This window comes from Sus scrofa, chromosome 9, assembly GCF_000003025.6.
Source record: "Sus scrofa isolate TJ Tabasco breed Duroc chromosome 9, Sscrofa11.1, whole genome shotgun sequence".
NCBI lineage: Eukaryota > Metazoa > Chordata > Mammalia > Artiodactyla > Suidae > Sus > Sus scrofa.
In genome coordinates, this window is record NC_010451.4 from 109,872,682 (window position 1) to 109,898,666 (window position 25,985).

General features: G+C 43.2%; 1 protein-coding gene across 1 annotated transcript in view; it reads right to left on the minus strand.

The window, feature by feature from the left end:
* Positions 1-25,985, minus strand: part of CNTNAP2 (contactin associated protein-like 2) — a 2,040,635-nt gene that overhangs the window by 132,172 nt on the left and 1,882,478 nt on the right. Inside the window, 1 exon segment of the mRNA XM_021102606.1 lies at positions 113-206. Coding sequence (XP_020958265.1) covers positions 113-206 — 94 coding nt within the window.

Genomic DNA, 25,985 nt, shown 5'->3' on the forward strand with positions numbered 1-25,985 from the left:
GTCTTCTCACCACCGTGGACTGAGAAGCCCCAACCAGCAAGCACAATGCATTTCCGAGGCAAATGAATAGCCTTAGGAAATATTACGTGAGCAATGTACCCCACATTCTTACCTATAACTTTGCCCAGAAAGAGCGACTTGGGAGAGTTGAACAGGGTGTCAGATGAGCTTGGCAGATGGTAACTCACAGAAGGATAATGATCCAGCTGCAGGAAGAGAATGAGAGACATTTTTAGAAGAATGTTACCATCCCATGCTGGACTCCAGTCTTCCTGGGGGAGGAACCTTGGCTCCTGGATCTTATTTCATCAGTGCTGACTCTCAAATAGCAGCCTGAGAAAGGGGAAGTCTATCCAATCCTTTGCTGGAGTTACTGGAAAACAATTTGAGCTTGGTAAGTGAAGACCCTTTACGAACTGTTCTTCAGCTCATGCACATTTTCTGTGGATCAATTACCTGCTGGCTTAAGATCCTTGCTCATCTGAACAGAGCAAAATCTGCTTGATTTGATCTCTAGTGTTGACCTCTGAGATAGAAAATGCTGCCACTATAGCAATGGGGTTTCTCTAGGGTTGCCTTACTCAACAGTTTTCTTCACCCTTTGGTGCTGTCAACTTACAGACCGATATTGATCTTTGATATATATATATATATATATGTATAAAATATGAATATATTGAATCTATATGAATATGTACATTCAAATGTTGAGATTCAAATTCATAGTTTTCTTCCCTATAAAACATGGGTGGGTTTTCCTTCCAGCCACAGGGCAGGGACATTAGAGCCTGGAGGGACAGAGCACCTTTGCTCCAGCAGAGCTGTCCTTTCAGAGAGGAGCTGTGTTGGCAGCAGAGGGAGGGAAAAATGAAGCAGGTGGAAACAGCGTACAGATAATGCTATCGGAGCAAAGCACGTTTCTGATTACTCATCCCACGTGAGAGGGCCGATGGTGAGATCCCAGAATCACAGGGATTCTCCTGTCCTTTGTGTCCCTCAGTGGGTTTTTTGCCTCAGCTGAATTTTTACAACCCAGACATTCTCTATGTTTTCCCAGTTGTGAGTTCCTAGAACTGTCTCTGCTTCTTTGTATGTACCTGTGAAAAGCCCTTTCAAACTTTCATTTTCCCGAAGTAAGTTTAGTTCCTGCTCAGGTGAGCAGAGGGCAAGGCGTGGGTCAGAAGGAAACACCACGTCACCATCTGGCAAGACCTCCTTGTAGGAACTACATGGAGAAGCTACTTCCTGAAGCCAGCAGCACAGACTCCAGAAACCAGATCCACTCCCAGTCCTGGCTGGTGACCAAGTGGCCAGGATGGGCAAAGCTGCAGGAAGCAGGGTGCTCTGGGGAGGAGAGGGTGGCCGGAAGAGCACAGAGAGGGAACTAATCTCACTGTCAAGAGGAGAAAGAGCTGCTTTGAGGAATGATGGTTAATTATTAACGATTACCTACTCTGGAATCTTGAGGCTGCTTACTAGAAACCCCAGAGGTTATTGAATTTCAGAGTTAGAGTCAAAGAGTCATCATATCTCAGGAATTTTGGAAGGTGTGACCTGCAGAACTGGCAGGGTAAGTTTTTTTGTGACTGGGTAAGCACGGTCATAAATGTCCAAAAAACATGATTAAAGCAAACACTGGCATGTTCGTCCGTAATTTTGAAAAGTGTTCTCTAATTTCAAGTGCATCATTAGCAAAACACTTATTCTGGCCAGAGCATCTTAAATATTTTACATCTCATAAAGTTGTTTTCTCTGGAGCAAAGGTGAGGATTTCTGCATCTAAATATTAACTAGCTTCTTTGGCGCCATCTGGTGGTATACATGCATAACTGCTACTGTTGTTCTTCCACCCACTTTAACCTGCTGTCAAAAGGCTCAAGTGCCAACATAATTAGTAAGCTGCCGTATCAGGCTTCATAGTGACCTTCTCCTCCGAAATACTTCCTCTAATTTAATCTATTTTGTTAAAGAACTTAAAAATGGATACAGGAAATATATGTTCATTATATAGAAAATAAAAGATTTACAGAAAAAACCAATCTTAATTTTTGTCTATTCTTTAGGTTTTTTTTTTTTTAAACAAAAATTAGGTGAAAACCAAGTACACATATTGTTTTGCACCTGCATTTGTTTTTCGTTACTTAACAATGTAATACAAAACTCCCGTGTCAACAAGCAACTAATCATTCCCTGTAATGAATGACCAGTATTCCATTTTATGGATACATGGAACATAATCTTTAAAAAATATCAAATTTCTGGTTTGGACTTTTAAATTTCTTGTGTCTCTGGGACATAGGTTACTTTCACTCTCTTCATTTCCTACATATATGCAGTTTATGACTTGAACCAAAAGCTAAAGTTTACATTTATTTCTATTAAAATGCATTTCTTTTGTTTAGAAGCATAGTAACAGCCTACTCAAAAGTTTTTGAATCTTGATTCTGTCCTCGGTGACCCTGCCTGGTTTTGATTTATCTATAAATAACATGAACACTCCTAAGTTTGAATTTGTTAATGAAGTCATTAATGAACAGGGATCTAAGTGGTAGGAACTGGAATCTAAATGACATATCATGCTAGTCCAAATTACTTGTTCAGTTAGGAAAATCTTCTGTAACAACTACAATGGAAAATATGACAAATGCTGAGGATATACAGGAAGGCTTTAACATTCATAAAGATTAAACCCTGGTGTCTGTGGCAATCCCACCCCTGGGAATATATCCAGACCAAACTTTTATTCAGAAAGATACATGCACCCCTATGTTCACTGCAGCACTATCACAATAGCCAAGACATGGAAACAACTAATGTCTATTCATAGATGAATGAATTAAGAAGATGTGGTATGTATACACAATGGAATATTACTCAGCCATATAAAAGAACAAAATCATATCACCGGCAGCAAGATGGATGCAACTAGAGATGATCATACTAAGTGAATAAGTCAGAAGGAGAAGGGCAAATACTATATGATATCACTTATATGTGGAATCCAAAATACGGCACAGATGAACCTATCTATAGAACAGAAACAGACTCATAGACATGGAGAACAGACTTGTGGTTGCCAAGGGGGAGGGGAAGGGAGTGGGATGGACCGGGAGTCTGGGCTTAGTAGATGCCAACTACTACATTTAGAATGGATAAACAATAAGGTCCTACTGTATAGCACTGGGAACTACATCCAATCTTTTGGGATAGAACATGATGGAAGATGATATGAGAAAAATAATGTAAATATATATATGCATGACTGGGTCACTTTTCTGTACAGCAGAAACTGGCACAACACTGTAAATCAACTATACTTTAATAAAAAAGGGAAAGACACACACAAAGAGGTCAGTAGGAGAGCTGAGAGAAAAGAGTCTGGCCCACTTTTTTCTTCTCTCTCTCTCTTTCTCACATACACACACACACACACACACACACACACACACACATACTCCTTCCTGCTCTGTGCCAGGAGTAAGGCTGTGGATGCGGGGTGCGCTGTGGGAAAAGGATGAGGTCAAAAGGAGAGGATAGAAGAGCAACTTTGGGAACTTGCAGATGTGACTAATTAAGGATCCCATACTATCTGGGTGACCAGCCACAGGATTCAGGTGACTTCTAGAACCTCAAAAAGGCAAGGAAACAAATTCTCCTCTCAGATCCACAGGGGAGCCAGCCCTGCCAGCACTTGGGCATCAGCTCAGCAACACTAATTTTGGATGTTTGCCCTCAAGAACCATAAGATAATAAAGCAGTGTTGTTTTAAGCTCCTAAATTTGTGCTAAGTTATTATAGCAGCAATAGAAAATGGATACAGGAAATTTTTGAAAACAGCCTGTGCAACCAAAATTATGACTGAAATCCTTTTCTCCCAGCTTGTTTCTTAAGTAACAACTCCATTCCTCTTGCGTCCCAGAGAAAAAATTGTTGAGATGCCCAATTCCTTGGATAAAGAAGATGTGGTACATATATGCAATGGAACATTACTCAGCCATAAAAGAGAATGAAATAATGCCATTTGTAGCAACATGGATGGACCTAGAAATGATCATATTAAGTGAAGTAAGTCAGACAGATATGATATGAGATCACGAATACGTGGAATCTAATTAAAATGATACAAAAGAATTTAGTCATGAAACAGAAACAGTCTCAAAGTTTTCAAAACCAAACTTATGGTTACCAAAGGGGAAACGTTGGGGGAAGGGATAAATTAGGAGGTTGGGATTAACATATGTACACTACTATATATAAAATAGATAAGTAACATGAACCTACTATACAGCACAGGGAACTCAATACTGTGTAATAACCTATGTGGGAAAATAATCTGGAAATGAATGGATATATGTACATGTATAACTGATTCGCTTTGTTATACACCTGAAACTAACACAACATTGTAAGTCAACTTTTTTAAAAAGATCCCAATGCCTGAATTTCCCCTGCTTTCTTTATTAATTTTTTTTCATTTTTAAAAGTTTTATTGAAGTATAGTTGATTTACAAGGTTGTGATAATTCCTGCTGTGCAACAAGATGATGCAGTTCTACATATAAAGATACCCATTCTTTTTCAGATTCTTTTATACAGGGTATTGCAGAATATTGAGTAGAATTTCCTGTGCTATAGAGCAGGTCCCTGTTGACCATCCAAAGCATACACCACAGGGTGCATATGCCAATCCCAAGCCCCCAAGCACATGCTCCTGCTTTCTGAGAGCACCCAGTTCTGCTTTCTGGAATCCCCCAACACAGCCCAGTCCCCACAATGAGCTCTTCCCAGCTCTCTCCCAGTGAGAGCCCACCACTGTCCCTGGTACTTGGGTCTCTGAGTGTCAATAATCAATTCATGGCCTCCTGGCTCCAATTCACCCTTCAGGATATACTCTATGATAAACACAGATTCCTTTCACCTCCTTTAAAGTGATCAGGATGTTAAACTTTCTCAGCAGAGGGCCCTGGAGAGAAGAAGGGGCTTCTGGAAACTTCCAGGGCTGTCCTGGGATTGGGGAGGAGGCAGAGGGTCTGCAAGGGTGGGAGGTCTGCTGGAGCCACAGGCCCAGAGCCTGGTGACATCCCTCCCTGTTGGAAACCAGACCCCCTGTGCAGTCCTACATGGCCCCCATGTGTTCTGAAGCCTCCTGCCTGTGCTCGTGGCTCGTGCCTTTGCACACGACGTCTGGGAGCTGCTTGCCCACCTGCATTTCAGAAAGCAGCCTTTCGCTTGCCCAGCAGCCCTAGACCAGCTCCAGCTGGGTCAGCCCAGACGTCTCTGCTCTCTGGTGGGTGGAACCACAGCTTTTCCAGTGAGGTCTGGAACCCTGGCTAGTCCTTCAGTGGGTCCCTCCCTTGGTCCTGGGTGACTCCAGGACACTTGACAGGGGAATCCTCATATCTTGGACTTTCCCTTTATTGCAGTTAATTCTTTTATATCATATGCCCTATGATTAACCTACTGTGTGGTTTCTGCCTCTGTTTGGACCCAGGCATTGACACCAGCAAAAAGTGGACGCCTGTATTGAGCAACCACTTGTGCCAGGCTTTTTGCATCTTACCTCATTTAATAGACATTGAATAGGTGTTCGTTGTTTTGATATTACAAAAATGATCCAAACTCAGAAGGAGAGTAAATGGCAGAACTGACATCCTAACCCAGCTACATCTGGCCACAAAGGCCAACAGTAAGCTGAAGGTACCAGTCTCCCGGACCAGCCCCACTGGCTCAACCAGGGAAGGAAGAGGTCAGGAACATTTTAAATATTTACATGTAAAAGAGAAGATGCATTCGATCAGATAAGGCAGGTAAAGCTCAACCTGCAAAGCCTCAGCCTCCTCACCTTATACCAGTTCACCTCTATCACCAGGGGGCTGCCTCTCTGCAAATGAACACTTCTGTCGTGGTCAAGTTGCAATAAATTTCAAGGTTATTTCTTTGGGGTCCAAACTGAACTATTTTGCTGCACATTTAGAGGATGGTCATTTCATGGGCAGTGAAGAGGCAATTAAAGACGGTGTCATAGAGACTCAGGAACGTGAAGGCCTGTGACTCCATGACCCCCAGGACACCCTTAAGGGGACGCTCGTTTGTTGGACATTTACCCCTTTTCTGACTCAGTCTGGGGCTCCCCGTTTCACACCCTGAGTTCAGAACTTTCATGTCGTTCAGATATTATTCTGTGATTTCTGTTCATTTTCATTTTAAGCTGCAGTTTGTCTTGGCAGAGTTTGAAGGGATTTCCTCAGCCTATTTATGTTTTGGGGTGAAATGGAGGAAATGGAGAAGGGGCAGGGAAGAAAGACGATACCTCTCACCACCTGCAAGTCCAGCCCCACCTCCAGAGAGGAAGGGACATGGCACACAGCCCTGAGGACACATTTTTGGGGTTCTAGACAAGGGCCTGGGATTTCCTGCCTCTTTTCCTAGTCCCTAACTTTGGGTAATTATTGGAATCAGTTTAGAAATCTCTAATACAGAAGATACCTTCTTGAAGGATGTTTTATTCCGAAGTGGAGCTGAAGGCTAAACATGGGTGGAGGTCAGTGCAAACAGAAATTAGGATGAGGGAGTTCCCGTCGTGGCGCAGTGGTTAAAGAATCCGACTAGGAACCATGAGGTTGCGGGTTCGGTCCCTGCCCTTGCTCAGTGGGTTAAGGATCCGGCGTTGCCGTGAACTGTGGTGTAGGTCGCAGAAGCGGCTCGGATCCCGAGTTGCTGTGGCTCTGGCATAGGCCGGTGGCTACAGCTCCGATTAGACCCCTAGCCTGGGAATCTCCATATGCCACGGGAGCGGCCCTAGAAAAGGCAAAAAGACAAAAAAAAAAAAAAAAAAAAATTTGGATGAGAAACCATGATGAACTTGCCTCCCCTGTTACCCATTCTGACCCCCCTTCCAGCCTGAAACCCCAGTGACTTCACCAAGAGGGCGTTGGAGGAGCAGAGGCTGTCTCTTTCTCTGCAATCTTGTCTTCCATCCTGTTTGCGGGTCTGCAGATGGGAGTCCTGCAAGGCCTCATGCCACTCACAGCTGAGAGTGGGAAAGGGCAGAATCCACCCTCAGCATCAAAGGTGAATTCGTGTGAATGTTTTCCGTGTCTTCCCGACTCGACGTCACTTTGTTCACATTAATGGTTAATGGAGAGGACAGAAAAAACAGGTGTGAGCAGGAGACATAATAGCAGAGCTCCTGGTGGGTCTGTCACCTGTTACACGGTCCCCTGCCTTTCAGTGACTCTGAGAGGACAGGGGCCATACCCCATTCACCTCTTGTTCTCTAAGAGAGGTACAGGGCCTGAGGCTTAGACGCTAGTGAAACCTCAAGCCTTGGGCTAAGCAGGCAGAGGAAAGATGCCCAGATGTCAGGGGAGCTCAGGCGAGAGCAACCCACCTCTGCTTTCGGATTGTCTAGTAAATCTCCTGGTCCATTTATCACCCACACAGAATGGGCCTGTATCATCTTAGATGCTCATTGAACATTTATTTTATGAGCCGTGTTGAAGTGTGTGTGTCTGTGTATGTGTGTATCTAGGATATGGAAACCCAAGCTTTGGCTTCTGCTCAAACTTCCACGCTTAGAGGAGGAGAACTCTAGGGACGACCCACCGCACTGAGGCCGCATAGGATTTTATGGCCAGGGGTCCGGGTGAGTAAGCCTGACTTCATCCTTGAGACTGACCGATGTCAAGGCTACAGTCGGAATCTTTACGCTCCTGGAGCCGTTAAGTTCAGGGTGGCACCTTCCTGGGACCAGGTGGCTGAGCAGCGCAGTGCATCCTGGGAGGCAGCATGCCAGCCACTTTCTGATGCTGCCAGGACCATCCCTCCAATTCCGAGAACAGCCAAGGAAGTGAAGGCAGGTGGCCGTCAGGGAGGTCATTGTGACATCTGCCTTATTTTGGTTTTGGCGTAAGCTGCTCAGGAAAGTCTGCTGTTCTGTAGATGCTTAAAGAGAAGAAAGAGGCCAGGAAAGTCTCTCCCCGGTAACAGAACCACAGAATAAATAAGAAGGAGTCCAGCCTTCAGCCTCAGGATAGCAAGGAATGCCTGTGACAGAGGTGCTGGAACAGGTTACGGAGGGTGTCTCCCTGAATGACCATTTCAGTCACCTGCAGATGGACAAGCCAGGGAGCCTGTGCCTCTTCAGGTCAGATGATAGCCCTGGGACGATCAGAGGGACAGCGGCATCTTCCAGATGAAGGGAGGCAGGGGCAGTGCTCCCCTCTCCTCCTTCTGCTCTGACCCCACCCAAGCACCCTCTCTCGGCTGGACTCATGTGTCCTCTTACACCTGCTTCAGGGCTCTGGTCCCTTTGGATCCTTTGCCTACCAAGCTCCCCTGCTCTCCCTTCATCGAACACAATGACTGGATTAGTTCTTGTTCTGGGTATTTCATCTCCCCCACTCACTCATCACTGCCCAAAGCCTCCTTCCCGTCCCTCAATGAGCTGGGCTTAACCACACAGACAACTTCCAATTGAGTAACCATTAATGCACTTCCAGCAAGACTAGAGGGGGTGCGGCCTGGAAGCAAAGCAGAGGGACCACCTCTAGCCCCCTTTTCTTCAGCCTGCGAGTAGGTCTGGGGTCCTTCCACTCCAAGACCAAGGGAAAGCAGCTCTCCCTCTGCACCTGGGAAAGATCCTGCTGAATCCACTGGACCCCAGCCTCTCTCGAATGGAGAACGCCTTGCACATGGGAGCTGGGAGACTCTTCAAATCTGAATCACTGGACTAAGAGAATGCAAAAAGGAGGAGAAGTGGTGGTTGTTTCCACCGCTCATCCTCAGAAGATCTGAGGGTCTTGATTCTCTTTCTTGGAGGGTGGGGAAGACTGTGAATCTTTTTGCTTTCCTTACCAGGGTCACTAGGGAACTCGCCTAGGCTTCCGGCATAAGACAGGAGGCCAGAGGACTGGTCCTGTCTCTGCCAGTGAACAGCTGGGTGAGGACATGTCAGGAAGATTCCCAGGACTTGCTTCCTTATTTGTAAACCAAGGAGGCTGGACCAGGAAGTATGTAAGGATTCTATGAAAACGTTTTGCCGCTAGGGGCCTAAGGAGTAGTGTTTCCCCAGATGCCTAGGGCTTTGAGTAGAATCTTTTGCTAAGACTCAGCTCCAGGGCATCACTTGGGAAAGTGGTCCCTCAGTGTGCTGTCCCCCTGCAGCCAATCCGAGTGATGATGCAGGGCAGGAGAAGAGTCCCCTGTGAGCTGAGGCAGAGGTCTCTCACATTCATTTCAGAGACCCAGGCCAGGGACCAGGAGCTGTCTCCGCCATATGTATTTATCCATCTCAGCAAATGTGCTCCCAACATTCACCCCGAGGAGATGTTTATTAAAAAAGTCAGGTTCACCGGGGATGGTCAAGCAGGCAAAGGCCTTAGAAAGAGCTAGTTTTTCACCTTTCCCCCGACAAATATAGGGACGTTTCCCTACAAACGTAAGTTAGTTTTTCACCATTCTCTACAAATGTAGAGGCGGAAGCAGGGTGTCAAGAAAAGGTACTGCTCTCCTCCCGTTCAAGACTGGAAGTGGCGGCATTGGCCGGGAACCACTCACAAGGAGTGTTCTTCTCCAGAAATGGTTAAGGCTTGAGAAATAAAGGGTTTAAGAGACAGATCTTTCTTTCCTGTACATGTGCATAATTTCTCTTTCAGAGATGTCAGGAGTTTTCATTTATGGCTTGATAAGCAATTTTAAAATGAGGGGTATTATTATAAGCCCTTATTACTATTGTCACAATGCCGTCATTACTATGGAAATGTAATCAGCACAATATATTTTGTCTCAAGTCTAGTGCAGCTGAAATCCTGTGGTATGGAGGCGGTTAAAAGCATTGTGAGCCCATTCGATGGTTTATGTTTTATATAAAAAATTTCTCAAAAGAGTGAAAAGAAAAAAAATGAGCTTTTGAATACTCATCTACTTTCCCTAGTGTAATACTCCACCTACTGGAAAAACACTGAATACTGTTTAAAGCATAAAGGGTTTAAAAAAGAAAACTGATTTTGTATTAATACATCTGCATAATTTTTATAATATCAAAGAGTAAGAGAAATTCTCGTTTCATAGCTGATAGAGCATTTTAAAAATAGAGTTAATTTCAAAGACTTGTATAGCAGGAAGGGGCCAAATGTTATAGAACTTTTACAAAGAATCTGGTCAGAACGCACTTAGGACTTTCAGGTTTGTCTTTTGACTTGTACATGAGAATTTCAGAAAATGATGGTAAAACATTAAAAATCAACACCCGAACCAGTATCTAGTAATTATACTTCCAATTTCCTTCTTGAGAAATCTATTTTGAGAATAGCTCATGGTTTCTATATGCTTTTATGTTTAAAATCACTTTAATAACCATCAAATTTAATGATTACAAATAGTGGGTGGTTTAGATAATAATTAGCATAATTAGCATCAATTAACTCATTTCATATGGCATATTTTCCTGAAAACCTCAAGGCAAAACACATTGTGATAAGCTGTAAAATGGCTTTCCAGGAGTAAGGAAAAACAAATCAATGGGTAGAAAAGGGGGGGAGGAAAACAAAGAAGAGGAGTTAAAAAATAAAATTAGGAATGGTCACTTCTGAAAATAGGCATTAACAAACACACTGTTGCTAAAATTATATAACATGATGGCTAAATTTTCTATTAATTAAGCGAAAAGGATAAAGAATTATGAGTGAGAACAATTATGAGAAACAGTATTGACTGATAAATATGACTGAAGCCTTTTCTATTAGTCTTCATTGGCTTAGGTCATCTTGGCCTGTCACGAATGTGTCTTCAGGGGTTGGTCCTTTAAAAAACAAATGTGGTTCCTAGCAAATTCCTGGGTGAGTTGTGTAGGGAAGTTATTAACAAATCCATCCATAAAAAATAATGTATCTGAGCCATCTGTCTAGAGAACCTATGAAAAGGAAAACCATTGTAGACTAGTGTGTGTGTGTGTGTGTGTGTGTGTGTGTGTGTGAGAGAGAGAGAGAGAGAGAGAGAGAGAGAGAGAGAGAGAGAGAGAGACAGTATTGAGGACCTGTTGTGTGTCTGTTGAGGCTGGGACTGGTCAACACTGACCAGTAGAGGCAGACAACCACTCTGATTGTCAAGTTCTCAGCATGAGGCCCCAGCTATGACTGGTCCAAATACAAGGGCTTTATTTGAAGATAAGCCCCTCTCTGAAATAGACAATTAGTTAAATCTTTGGAGTAGGCCCACTGATTGCATCAACTGGAGGCATCCACCAGCATGCCCTCCTGAGAAGGTTATACCTGTCCAGCCCCAAAGCCACCTTGGCACAGGTGGATGACTGTCCTGGGGTGACTTGACTGCTGAGGAGGCTTTCCTGTGGGAAGAAGGAGACTTTGGCATAAGCCTCAAATTACCCCTCTGACCACATCTCCTTCCAGGTAGTTTTTTTACTAAATGGCATGACTCCTCATACTTCCTAACACCACACAGGGACTTCTGAGTGATTTTGCTCTCCAGCCACCTTGAGCAAAGCTGAGGATGTGCCTGAGAAGATGTGTCCAGCTGGGGCCATCCCACTGTATTTCAGTGGGGTAGGGGTAAATTAGGAGTTTGGGATTAGCAGACACAAAAATATATATAAAGTATATAAACAATAAGACCTACTGTATAGCACAAGGACCTCTATTCAATATCTTGCATTAACCTATCATGGAAAAGAAACTGAAAAAGAATAGATATATATATATGTGACTGAACCACTCTGATGTATACCTGAAACTAATACAGCATTGTAAATCAGCTATACTTCAATAAAAGGGAAAAAAAATAAAAAAGAAGAACAGCATGTTTCCTGTATCTGGCGATGCTGGGTAGGGATTGGCAGTGATTCTAAGTTGGGTCAGAGGTTGAACTCAATGTCCACAAAGATCATTCTGATTCGAAAATTATTTAAGCAAAATTACTTCTCAAGTTTGCAATTTACATTGCGGTTGATGAGAAAGAAGTTGAAGTGGTTTGTGACAATCATTTTTGTTCCCGTATCTAGGGAAGGAGGTAGAAAAGGATAGCGTCATACTCCGATCTGCAGAAGCGGAGGGACCAAGAGGTGGCGTCGGGTCCAAGTCCACGGAGTCAGTGTTAGGTACGCAGTGTAACACACCTTACCGCGTGCAAGATACCAGGCTAGGCGGCGTGAGAAAGACATTTCTGGCTCCCTGTAATTCTAGGACTTCGGGTCATTAGGGCATACTCCAATGTTTTTGTTATTTTTAAAGAACTGGCGCTTTCTATCACTGTCGCTCCCCTAACCCTAAAAGCTAATGGCTTTCCTAAGTAAACGGCATTCATCGATCAGTGGTTCTTCTCCAGATGACATTTAAAATAAGGAGAGAAAAATTTAAATGCTGTACTTCTTGTCTTAGACTAAAGTTAAGGGCTTTACAGTTCTAAACCTCTTTAATGAAACAGCATTTTCTTCCTTATTTACTGGTCTTCTAGGTTTATGGGTTTGCTCAAAGCGTGATTATGGAATGATTCTCATACATGCGGTGTTTGAGCAAAGCAACCCCAGGTGCTTTTACTTTATTGATCTTTCTGCAGCACTGGCTTCAGTATTTAAATGAGTTTGAGTTTGTTTCTTTAATGGTCTTTCAATAAAGCCTGAGTTGACCTGGTTCCTTTTGCAATCATGATACTGTAATGGCAGAAAAAGACTAATAATAAAAATGAACTCATTTTATGTGGTCCAAAAGGTTACATTTCTATTGATTTTAACTGTAATATAGTTAAAGTCCTTGATATTAAAAAAACTCAGCAAACACATTCTTTTTAGTACAGAGGCTCTATTGATATTACTTTGCCAGTAGGTTTTGGCAGCAATAACAATATTCAGGACAGAGTCTAAAAATTAGCAATTATCAGAGGACTGATAACCACATCCTTTAAATTCTGTTCCAGGTGAAAGAGCGTCAAGTTGTATCAAGAAAATCATTATACACAGAGTGAGTTCAGACTGTGGGGTAAATGCCATGGGTATAAAAGCTCGATCTGATGATCAGTTCTGTAGTCTTGATAGGAAGCAGTAGAGCTCAGCTCCCTGGAAACACCACAGTCTTTTAAGGCTACGTTTGGAGCCTGTTCCAAGAAGTGAAATATGAGGAGGGATGGAAGGATTTAGTAGAGGTGGCGAGGAATGGGAAATAGAGAAGACCAGGGAAAATGAGGTAAGAGATCTAAGAAGAGCATTCACTTCTACTGTGACCCAGCCCTGTGTGTGTGTGTGTGTGTGTGTGTGTGTGTGAGCTATAACAAAAAGGACCGAGGTAATTATCAGCCTGGAAGCCAGTTAGATTTAGCTTTCTACTTGGAGTCTTGTGTTCAAACATACTACAGAAAAGGCTTGGGTGAGCCTGAGACTCTTGAACCTCAAGGTGACCCCAGACCCATTCTATTCTTTGCCTAAATCTCATCTCATTATTAATCAATCTTCTAGAGAATGTTTGGCTCCTGGCTGCTGCTTGGGTTCTTTTAGCAATCTCAGGAAGAAAGACCATGTGGCTGAAAGGGTTTAGGAGAAGGAGGAAAATGCAAAGAATATCCCCCCCTCTCCAAGCTTGGTCCTCTTCTTTTTCCTCTTCCATAGCATCATCATCATCAGTGTTGCATCCTAACATTTCTTTTCTTTTCTTTTTTCTTTTTTTTTTTTTGCTTTTTTAGGGCTGCATCTGCAGCATATGGAATTTCCCAGGCTAGGGGTCGGAGCTACAGCTGCCAGCCTATGCCACAGCCATAGCAAAGCAGGATCCGAGTCATGTTTGAGACCTACATGACAATGCCAGATCCTTAATCCACTGAGCAAGGCCAGGGATCGAACCTGCGTCCTCATGTATGCTAGTTGGGATTGTTACCTCTGAGCCATGACGGGAATTCGCATCCCAACGTTTCTCGAAAGTCACCAGGTCAGAGCCCACCTTCGGTACTTTACAAATATTATTTCAATCAATCTGCAATAAACTCTGCGAGCACATACTCTGATTCACTCCATTTTACAGTTGGGGAAACTGAGGTGCCACGATTAAGTTATTTGCCTCAAAGGACACATGGCTCATGGGAGTGATAGCCCAGGGGTCTGTGGGCTTCTCTACCATGTCTTCCTGGGTCCTTGCTGTTGCAAAGTGAGGCCAGCATAATGGGAGGGTGGGGCAATGAACGGAGGGTGGGGCACCAGGGCATCACTTCTGCCTGGTATGCTCCCCACCCCCATCTTGCTACCTCTTCTGATCTGCATAACCCTGTCCCTCTGCACACATCTCTGGCTGCAGAATGGGGTTTCAGAGATGTTCTGAATGTCAGAGGTCAGAAGCTACATAGAAACCTGTCAGCTATTTTGCTGCTGGCCCCGCCATGCATCTGCAGTGTTGGTGGTGGGGGCTAAGCACCCTGTAGATAGAGGCGATAGGGCAGATGTTCCTCTCACATGGGACCAGGACGCAGGCTGGAAGAGTGGGCTTATTTCTATCCATTCTTCAGTTTAACCCCTGCTGGTGGCTGGGTGACAGGGAAGGATGCTTGAGGAAGCAGCATTTTTTCCTCAACTGCTTTCTTTACTCTCTTACTTCACTTCCCTTCTGTCGCTCTTTCTTCATCTTCATTTTTGAACCACTAGCTCAGACCCTCGTTTCTATTCATGAAGTTTTTTTTTTTTATTACCACCCCCCTCCAGCATTTGGATATTTTCCTCATCTCAGAGGTGTTCAAGTAGGACTAATTCTTTTAGGTCACTAAGCGATGGCAGAGAAGAATGCACATCCAAGTCACCTTAGGAAGCAGAAGAATCTGTGTGCTCTTAAATGCAGAAAGTGTGCTCAGAACCCATGATTTATAAGTGCAGTTTATTCTTTTATCCAGTCACTCAGCAGACACTTCTCGTGGCTGTCTTCACTGTCCCAGTGCCCAGGGCTCAGGGACAGTGCCGTGAGAAGCACAAGAAGGAGTGACATCCCTGGGTTGGACCAGAATTTCCCATCATTTGTGGAAGAGGTGGAAAAGGAACTGAAAAAGCTGACAGGGCTGAGCAATTAACATTCTATGTACATACAGAGCTAAGGAACTTTAAAACACTGAAAAAATGCTTCCTCCTAAGATTAGAGAAGGTATCAGAATAAAAAGTATTATTTAAAAAAACCCTGGCATTGACAAGCTTCCATTTATATATATATATATATATGTGTGTGTGTGTGTGTGTGTATTTTTTTTGTCTTTTTGCCATTTCTTGAGCTGCTCCTGTGGCATATGGAGGTTCCCAGGCTAGTGGTTTAATTGGAGCTGTAGCCACCTGCCTACACCAAAGCCACGGCAACGCAGGATCTGAGCCATGTGTGCAACCTACACCATAGCTCACGGCAACGCCAGATCCTTAACCCACTGACCAAGGCCAGGGATCAAACCTGCAACCTCATGGTTCCTAGTCAGATTCATTAACCACTGAGCCACGACGGGAACTCCCACAAGCTCCCATTTATAAATGCAACACCAACCCCTATTGCCATCCCAAGATTCTGTAGTAGATGCAAATGACCCACGCGGTAATGAGTGACCCTGGATTAGATGAGCGTTTCAGAAACCTCACCTATGCTAGTTTCCCATGGAAGTTTTCTCTTCTGCATGCTCAGCACTGCCTCTGGCTAATGACCACTAGAGGGCATTTTAGCACAGCTCAAGACCTGCTCCAGGTCACCGGTGGATCAAAATCCTCAGCCAACCCCAGTGCTGACTTCTCTCTCTGCTGAGAAGGGCAGTGTGGAACCCTTCTGAATCTCAGGCTGCACGAGGAGATACATTTATTTTTCAGAGAGGAGATATATTTATATGAGCTAGGAAGCTGCTTTCAGTTACCTGTGCATGGGAAACAGTCGCTCTGTCTTTTATGCTAAGAAATAGCTTCGAGAGTGACCATCTTTGAGAGTGATTTTAGTGCACTGCAGACTGATATAATGATGTATGCCTTAACAGACTGGACTTCAGTTTTCATGCCAGACGAAATAGAGATCCGGGGGCCTTATCTTCTTTCTTGAGAGATGGTTGATGAACTCAAAGTGAGGGGGAATGAACTCTCTCCAACCTTGGGTCTATAAGCTTTGGCTATATTCTGGAGGCGGGAAGAGAGAAGTGACAACTCAGACCCTAAACTGGATCAGAAATTGGGTTGCAACCTCTTTCCCACTGAGCTGTAAGAAATGTAAAGCCAAGTAAACCCTTTTTTTTTTTTTTTTTCTGGAGTGTAGGAATGGAGGGCCTGTCTAGCCCTGGAGTGCATAATTCATTTGCAGATGAAACTGCTTTAGCAAAGAAATGAAAAACTTGGAAGTGTTGACGTATTCATTATGAGTCTTTTTCTGTCTCAGATCAGATGAGTTTGATGGGTTGAACTTATTTTTTCCTCTGGTTCCTCTCTATAATTTTTATGAATTGCAGAGTAGCCAATGCTGAATCCCTGTGGTAAAAAATCAAGTCCGGTAATGGGGTCCTCCCAGAGCCTCTCGTGGAAATGCTAAGGAACAGCTCAGATGCCTCCTAGGTCTCCTCTGATCCTTTCCTCCCACCCCAAGGATGATTAATTTCTCCCTGTTTCTGGGCCTCCTCAGCACAAGTTCATACTTCACTGGTCCCCGGTTCATGTCTGTATGATTGATGGTCTCTCCTGCTGGACCGCGACTCCGGGGGGCCGCAGCCACTCTGCCCACTGTGAACATACAGGGTGCCAAGGACTTGCTCCCTGGGTTGAACCTTGGTCCTAAAGGCCCTATTGATAATGACCTGGCAGCTGCTCTCTTACTCTTTGCTTTTAGGGAAGAGAAGAGAATGGGGGAAAAAAGGAAGGGAAGTAGCATTAACTGGTCTTCAGACTGTGCTAGATATTTTCATGTATATTTTCATTTCACACACACACACACACACACACACGTCCCATTAAAACAGGTGGCCTTATTCCCATTCTACAAATAAGTAAAATAGAGTGGTGCCTTGCCAGAGAACAGAGAGAAGGTGGAGCAATCTGTTAGTAAGGGACTAAAAGTTTATGTCTTAGTAACAACCTTTGAATTTAACAATCCCAATCCATGGAGGTGTCTGTTCAGATTCAGACCATCCTCAAAGGGAAAGCTTGCTTCGTGTGCTGTGGCCTTATTACCAGCCCACACTCTCTTCTGTCAGATCATCTGTCTGGTAGTTACACACTGGCAGGGAGACCCAGCTTGTTAAACAGTCTCTTCCAGAGGAGAAACAGGTGGGCTGAGCTTCTGCTGCTTGAAGGAGTGTACGTCAAGTGTCTACACAGCTTCTCTCTCCTTCCAGAATACAGACTCATTAAGGGTAAAAGATACAGTTTGTTCCCTTCCCCTGGTCCCACCAACTCAGCATCATCCACCTGCATTTGTCTCATGTAGTCAGTAACCAGCATATATTTGTTCTCCTCAAGTGTAAACTGAATGAGGTTAACTTTAATTGTACCTCGTATCATCGAGCAGCCTTAAGAATGGTACTGATGACCACCAGGCTTTACCCAAGTTAGGACTAAGGAGTGGCTGCTGTTGGGGATTTCCTGTCATGTGGTGGGCTGGGCTGGGTAGGGGACATGAGTAAGAGATACTGTCAATTAGATGCCATTGTGTTTAATTCTTACTGATTCTCATATATTTTATTTATTTATTTATTTATTTGGCTGTGCCTGCTGCATGCAGAAATTCCTGGGCCAGGGATCAAACCCTTGCCACAGTAGTGACCTGAGCCCCACTGCAGTGACAACACTGGATCCTTAACCCACTATGCCACCAGGGAACTCCATCCTCATGTGTTTGTTTGTTTTTTTTTTTTTTTTGTCTTTTTCCTTTTGTAGGGTCGCTCCTGCGGCATATGGAGGTTCCCAGGCTAGGGGTCTAATCAGAGCTATAGCTGCCGGCCTACGCCACAGCCACAGCAACGTGGGGAATCTGAGCCGCGTCTGTGACCTACACCATAGCTCATGGCAACGCCGGATCCTTAACCCACTGAGCAAGGCCAGGGATCAAACCTGCAACCTCATGGTTCCTAGTCAGATTTGTTAACCACGGAGCCACGACGGGAACTCCCTCATGTGGTTTTAATATGAGAAAAGTGCACTGTTAATGGAGCAGCTCAGAACCATCTGGAGAATGTTTTGTCTTAGATGAGAGCTATACCAGGCATCTCCAGACAGTCCTAGCACCTGTACCCTTACATACTGAGTGTCCAGACTGCTGAGGATAGAGGTGATACCAGGTTAAAGCCATAGGGTGATGTGAAGGCATGGCATGGGGAGGAATCCTCAGCACTGATGGTTGTGTATCTTGTTTCTCTTTTGTGGAGTTACTTCGCCAAACAGTCCTACTTTCTGTTCAGAATTAAATAAGGGAAACTCGCTAAAATACCCTTCCATGGGCAAGGACCAAAGCCTAACCCCAAACCAAGTGACACAAAGCTAAGGTGGTCATGAGGTTTCTGATATGTCTTGGTTGTGACTAGGCTTGTCTGGATCTTGGAAATCCTGAAAACGGGGCCAAATCTGACTCCTGTGCAGACCAAATTAGTGGGCAGGTTTCCAGCAGACAAATCCTTGTCTCCTCTCTTCCCAGTATCCGCTATGGCATTAAACCATTGTAATGATAGAAGAAACTAATAAAACACTGACCTATACCCTCCAGAGGGTTAAACATAGCGGTCAGTCTTCCATGCAGGCAGAAAGTTAAGCAGTAAAACCTCAACAGGGAGCTAGAGACTGGGTCAGAGCACTCTCAGGAAGGAAGAAATTGGAGAGACTGAAGCGCTTTTCACCATTCCTGAAATTGCCTCCCTCCTGTCAAGTATGCTTGCAGCGCACAGCCAAGACTGTGAGCTCATCATCCAGAGGAGATAAACACTAAATGAGCCAAAGGGAAGAAGGTACAGTAAATGTAATTTCAGAGCAGGATTTAGGCTGGTGAGGTCAACTTCCCTTACTTGTTCTGACATCCCTAAAATGATGTAATGCTTTCAAACAGTGTTCTTTTCTTTAATAAAGGCTTGAACAACCTCTGATATTAAAAATCTCAGAAGTGTTTACAGCTATATACTTTTTCGTATTGTTCTTTATTGGCAGAAAGTTCAAGGGTAATAAAGGCCCACATCTTTAAATAATTCATCTCCTTCAGCATCTAATTTCATACCAGGCTCCATGCTCACACAGGAAAGAAGGATGCTGAGATGGAAGGACCAGGAGTTATGTCTGTGCTTCCTGGAGGACGGATGTGGAACTTTCTATGTGGCACAAACACTGGCCTGCAAGTTGAATTGCTGACTTCCTCTCTTCAATTAGAAAAGTTGCGATTTTATGACCTCTAGCAAATCTTAACAGGGCATTTCTTTTAAAAAATATGTTTCCTCCCCACTGCATTAAGATATTTTTTCTAAGGAGACTATCACCTGATTTGGCATTTCAAATTAAATATACCCTTTCATAAATCACAGTAGGTAGGTTACTTATTCTGTTTCTTGTTTAACATACACACTATTCACAGTTTTAAAGGCTCTCTATCATTAATTTTATAACACTGAGAATCATCTTGCATGCACTTTTCTACACCAATAAGTACAAATATCTATAAATAACATATGATTTTTGTCTTCTTCTGTCTGACTTACTTCACTTAATATGATAATCTCCAGGTCCATCCATGTTGGTGCAAATGGCATTTATTTCACATTTTTTTATGGCTAATATTCCATTGTATCTATGTATCACATCTTCTTAATCCATTTATCTATTGATGGACACTTAGGTTGCTTCCATGTCTTAGCTATTGCGAATAGTGCTGCTATGGACACAAGGATGTAGGTATCTTTTCAAATGAGAGTTTTCTCCAGATATATGCTTGGGAGAGGGATTAGTAGATCGTATGATAACCATATCTTTAGTTTCTTTTTAAGGAACTTTCATACTATTCTCCATAGTGGCTGTACCAATTTATATTCCCACCAATAGTACAGGAGTGTTCTCTTTTTTCTACATCCTCTCCAGCATTTATTGTTTGTAAACTTTTTGATGATGGCCATTCTGATTGGTGTGAATTGATACCTCCTTGTAGTTTTGATTTGCATTTCTCTAAAACTATTGCTGTTGAGCATCTTTTCATGTGCCTATTTGGCCATCTGCATGTCTTCTTTGAAGAAATGTCCATTTAGATCTTGTGCCCATATTTTGATTTCGTTTTTTCTTTGATATTGAGCTGCATGAGCTGTTCGTATATTTTAGAATTTAATCCCTTCTTGGTTGCATCGTTTGCAAATATTTTCTCCCATCCTGTAGGTTGTCTAAGATGCTACCAGAAAAATATCAGACCTCATCAAAGAATTGATTAAATGTGCAAGATACAAAATGAATAGAAGTTTTTAAAAAGCTTGCTTTGTCAAACTCTTTTCCTAAAGAGCATTTAACAGCCATGTTTCATCTCCCAGCTGCAGGTAGTACCTTCTCGGTTGCTCTCTGCACCTCACAAAATAGGTCAAAACAGATGAACATGCTACTCACTGCCTCCCACACTACCCTAATTGACTTTGAACACTGACACATCCCCCACCCCCAAAGACTTACTTTAATTTAAAACTCCCAAACTTTTCAAAAGTTTCTAAGGCGAACTGGCAGAGGTGAGCCTGGTTCTCTTGACAATACTCAAAGGCAGCAAAGAGGCAGTGGGGTTAGCGATGAGCAGCCCCTGGGGAAGGGGTCCATTATATGGCTTCTGGATAAGAGTGTCTCTCTTGAGCACTGGGATCTTATAGTCACTTGGATGTCCTCACTCTCTGTTTTCTCAGCTGTTTAATGGGGCTGATAGTACCAGGTGTTCCCAGCTTCTAAGGCTGAGCATCTCCAGTGAGGCTATGGGTGAATGTGATTTGAGCACCACATCCCCTGATCACGCAGGCCCTTCTGGTAGAGGGAATGCTTCCCGGCTTGAGGAAGCAACTTGAAACACCTAATAATTGAACAGCACTCCACACACAGAATGCAGTGCCCCCTGCTCATCCATGTTTATGTCAATTAACATATATTGCTGCCCTATAGTTCCATACTTGAATTACTTTCCATTTCACTGCTAATAAAATTTCTCCAAAATCTTTCCATTGTTGTTGCAACAATAAAACAAATTAAATTTATATAAATTTAAATAAATAAATTTATTTTATTTTTATTAATTTTTGACCTACAAAGAGCTGTACATAATTAATGTACACAACTTGATGCACAATCTACGCAGTTTTTGTTATAGCAGCTAACATTACCCCAAACTAATACATAAATAAGTACCTTGAGGCAGAGTACTGCCACAACAGAAACCTAAACTTTGTAGCACTGGTCCTGTGGAATGGGTATTAGAGGCTGGAGACATGGACAATAGTGGTATACGAAAAAATGTTTTGTAAAACCATCACCTCACGTAACCTGAGGGCAGACCAAGTGCCTGTGACTTGTGGCTTTAGCGAAAGTGTTTTCAAAGAGCCAGAATGGCCACAGGTATCTGTGGTTTCGTGAGGTCTATGTCAAGGAAGACATGACTCCAGAAAAGAATTGGCCAGTTTCCAAGCATCAATGAAAGGGAATAAAGTCCAAAAGTAAGAAATAAAACTGTGAAAATCTTGGATCGATAAAGACACATTAAGATTTCTCAGCTCAGCAAACTGACTTAGCCCCATGCGCAAAGTTAAAATTAAGAGTTTTTACTCCCCACCAAGCCTTTTGTTTCAGGTGGCCTCAGTGTAGTTGCCATGACCTTGAGAGAGACGTATGGGTACTTGGAAGTGAATAATGATGTCAGTCCAAGAGATGGATCTAGGAAGGAATGTAGGATAAATCTACAGGTACATGAAACTGACCAGAGCAAACAGATCAGAAGCCAACTCAGGTTTTGAACTAATTGTATCGGCAAAGAAACTGCAGGTCTGGTCTACAAAGGCTTGTGAGAACAACCCTCAGTGCAATTGACACCTGCAGGAAGTGGTCCCTGGAAGCTGCACAGCATCAGGAAATTTACAATCACCAACACTCAATTCAGAGAGCCATGGAGAGCCAAGGAAATAATGGATGGGAATTCAGCCTCATCAAGGAACTACTCCCACAGCTAAGGGCAGCAGCAGTGGGTATATCCAGCATGATTTCATCACTGCTAAAGACCACAGGTCTTTCCTTTCAAAAAAAATATATATCTGGTATAAGAGAAGTTCATTGGGTTAAGCCACTGACACTTTCGGGTTGTTAGAACAACTGGTGCTGTCCTTGCATTTGTGTCTTTTTCTCCATCCCTGGCATTTACATGCAATGCTTGTTGCTATTGTTGGTAACACTGCTCTGGCCATTTTAGGATTTGTATTCAGCATAGTGATTGACGCACTTGTTTTTATACAATTTCGTTGAAATTTGGATTCATAGCAGGTAAGAAATTATTGTCTTTATTTTAAGAGACAGACTTCAGTGATTGTGAGGAACATTTGCTTTGAAAATTCCTGATGAAAATGATTGAAGTCATGTTCATTGTAGTATAAAAATTTGGGGACCTGATCATCATTTGTTCCTGGAGAGTTGGAATTTTTTTTTAAGAAGCTCCTTATTTTACTTGCAGGAAATCTGTCAGCTTCTTCTTGGCAAAGACAGGATGGCCCTCCAGTTACATAAAAGCCAAAATGATACATCTTTACCATCTGTTCATTTGATTTTTAGAGAGTATGGATTCTGAGTATCTGTGCCAGAGAACATACCCCTGACCCCTCCATTGTCTAACTTCCATACAACCCCCAAAGAACATGCAGTTAATTCATTTTTTTGAGCTAATTTGATGCTTGGATCAGGCCAGAATATCAGAAGGCTGTCTCATCTCAGCCCTTGTCCCCTTCATCTATGCTGCAGAATTGTTTCGGCTGAAATCCATTTTTTCTTGGCTATGCCTGTTGCATGTTTAAGTTCCGAGGCCAGGAATCAAACCCAAGCCACAGCAGTGATAAAGCCAAGTCCTTAACCACTAGGCTACCAATGAACTCCTAAAATCCATTTTAAAGCTCTGCTTGACTACCCTAGGCAAATGCTACAGCAGGCAGGTTTGTGAAAACTCATTTGTTGCAAAAATGTTGGTGAAGGCACTATGTAACAAGCAAGAAAAAGGGCCTTCAACTATCCCTGCAATTTCAAAAATCTGAAGAAATATAGCCTGCCGGAGTCCAGCTCCAGCAGCCAGGGTGTTCCTGCGAAATGCCAAAAATTTTAACGTTTGGATAGTGGGTACATAGAGGAATTTTTTTCATTTTTTTAAAGTTTTATGGAAGTATAGTTGATTTACTAGGTTGTGATAATTTCTGCTGTACAGCAAAGTGATTCAGTTATACATGTACACACATCCATTCTCTTTCAGATTCTTTTCCCCCACAGATTATCTCAGAATACTGGGTAGAGTTCTTTGTGCTATACAACAGGTCTCCGTCGGTGGATGTAGGTTTTATTATTTTCTGTGCTTTTGCATATTTTTGAACTACTCTGCAACAACAACGATAACATCACTCAATTTCTTACTGGCTAGAATATCCCCTTGTAAAACTTTACGGCCATCCTCTCAGACACCTCTTTAGTAAGTAATGGTTAGGAGCATGTGTAGACACGGGTTCCTTTAGGCTTTTGCCCCTCACGGCTTCCTAAATTCGGGTGGGCTTCATCGCACTCTCTGAGCGTCAGTTTCCACATCTCTAAACTGGGGATCCTGATGGTCCATCCCCATCAGCCTCTTGAGAAGACTAAATGAGAGAATGTGTGTCAAGCACGAGCACAGAGCCTGGACCACAGTCAGCATCAATGAATGTGAACGACCGTCATGCATGTGATGTTGGACTGTGCTACGGGCAGTTAGCTATGCCCATAAATATAATCTGTGGTAGATTAAAAAAAAAAAGAAAAGAGTGATAGAGTAAGAAAAATTCCAGTTCTCTAGAGGAATTGGCATATTTTGTTCTTATGGGTTGTGGACTTCTGGCCACTAATAAATTCGGAACCAAACTTCCAAAGTAGGCAAGACCTTCTGACCTTCTAATTGCATTCCATCTCCTCCTTTTCTTGGGGCCCCTGCTTTCCGTGACTTACTTTGACTTTCTATTTCATTTTATGTCCTCCCTGTGCAATGTGGTTGGGACAAAAGGCAGGAAAGAAGAAGGTCGGGAGAAGCCAGGAACAGCAGGCAGGAAGGAAAGTAAGAAGAAAGACTTTGCAATATAAGACTTTGAAATGATTCCTTGTAGTGTTGAGCTCTTAGATTCATGCTAATTGGCCGGATTTTCCAGCACACAGTATTTTTCAGGTGGTCTCTGCCTGCTCAGGGCTTGCTTTACATTTGACTAGCATTAAGCCTTTAGCTATTATCACCGGTGCAACTGTGAGTTTTCATAAATGACGCCACTTGAGGGTTGTCACGGGCTCCGGTTCACGCGGGCATCTGATGACTCTGAGAGTCAGTTCTTCATTATCTTTGTGGAGATTGGGCACTTTGTTTTTTGGCAGCAAATGTTTCATCCAAGGTCAATTTCCCTCAAGTGTTCAGCACCATTTCAGACAGTGTGTGCTCAGGGAATGCAAATTAATTTAATGTTAGCTTTAGCCAAACCTAGCTAGGAAAGCTTTTAAAAACACTATAAACACTGATAAACATCATTTAAATTATATGATGTTTGTACATGTATAAATGTATAAGATTTCACCTTAATTCCAAAGGCATCATTCCATAGCATTTAAAAACTCATCTTTGAGTTAGCCTTTTTTTTTTTAAATTGTTCTTTGATTAGAAGTACATTTTAAGTTGAAATTATTTAAATATATTTGGCAGTGTATTTTATTGTAACTGGGGGCCATCAGAATAGGTGTATGAGGATACAGGTGTATTTTACATTTCTGTTTGATTATAAAAACGCAACACACACTTGTACCAAAAAAATGAGAAAATACCAAAAACTCTAGAGGAAATGAAACAATTTATAATCCCTTTTCACAGAAATAATCACAATTAACATTTTATTTTAGCTTTTCTTCCTCCACCATCTCTACTTTTGCTTTCCATGTGGGCTGGACTGGGGGGCTGGGGGCAGGCTGAGAAAGTCCAGAGCACCCCAGACTATGGAGTCCTTCCAGACTGGATTCAAGTGAATTAAAGCGTCTGGCTTTCTAAGCACATCCAGGAATTTCAGCACAATCACATCTCGTTGTGTGACTGGAGAAGGGGGACAGGGCTTCCCAACTCAGGGGTACAATCCCTGTGGCTGAATTTGCTCCACATCTTTTCTCACTTCCATCTTTTCCAAGGCATTGTGTGGCCAGAGTTTTTCATACCCCTCCTGTTTCCTTTTCTTGGAACCATACTCCTGGTCTCTTAGAGAATTCTCCCCCATCCCTCCCTCTGATCATGAGGTTTGATGAGGGGCTATTCATCATTGCTGCCCCCGCCTCATGACAGCAGAAGTATCTGACCAAAGTCAGGCCCATCAGAAACCTTCCTGGGATTTTGAAATGAGAACTGAGAAACAAGGACCTTCCTTCTGGTAGCAAAATGGAAAAGATGTGAGTCTAGTACCTCGGTGTTTGTGTTCCATGAAATGTGAAAGATAGAGCCTGCTGCAAGAGGAAGTAATCTAGTCCTCAGAGGGAGGTAGATATGCAGAGGTGATGGAGGAAGGAAGGGATGGAGGCTGGGGGGGAGAGTTGGGGAGGGAGCAAGAGGGGGAGCCAAAGGGAGAGAGAGGGACAGAGAAGGAGGGGAGAGAGAGGAAAGGGGGGAGAGAGAGAGACAGAGAGGGAAAGGGGAGGGAGAGAGAGAGGGAAGGAGGGAGAGACGGGGTGGGGGTGGCACTCAGTGAAGGTCTCGTCTGTGTTTTAATCCTCCAGGTCTCCTGGATTCTATTTCAAAATTTGGGGTTTCCTTTCTTGAATTCTATAACCTAGCCTAG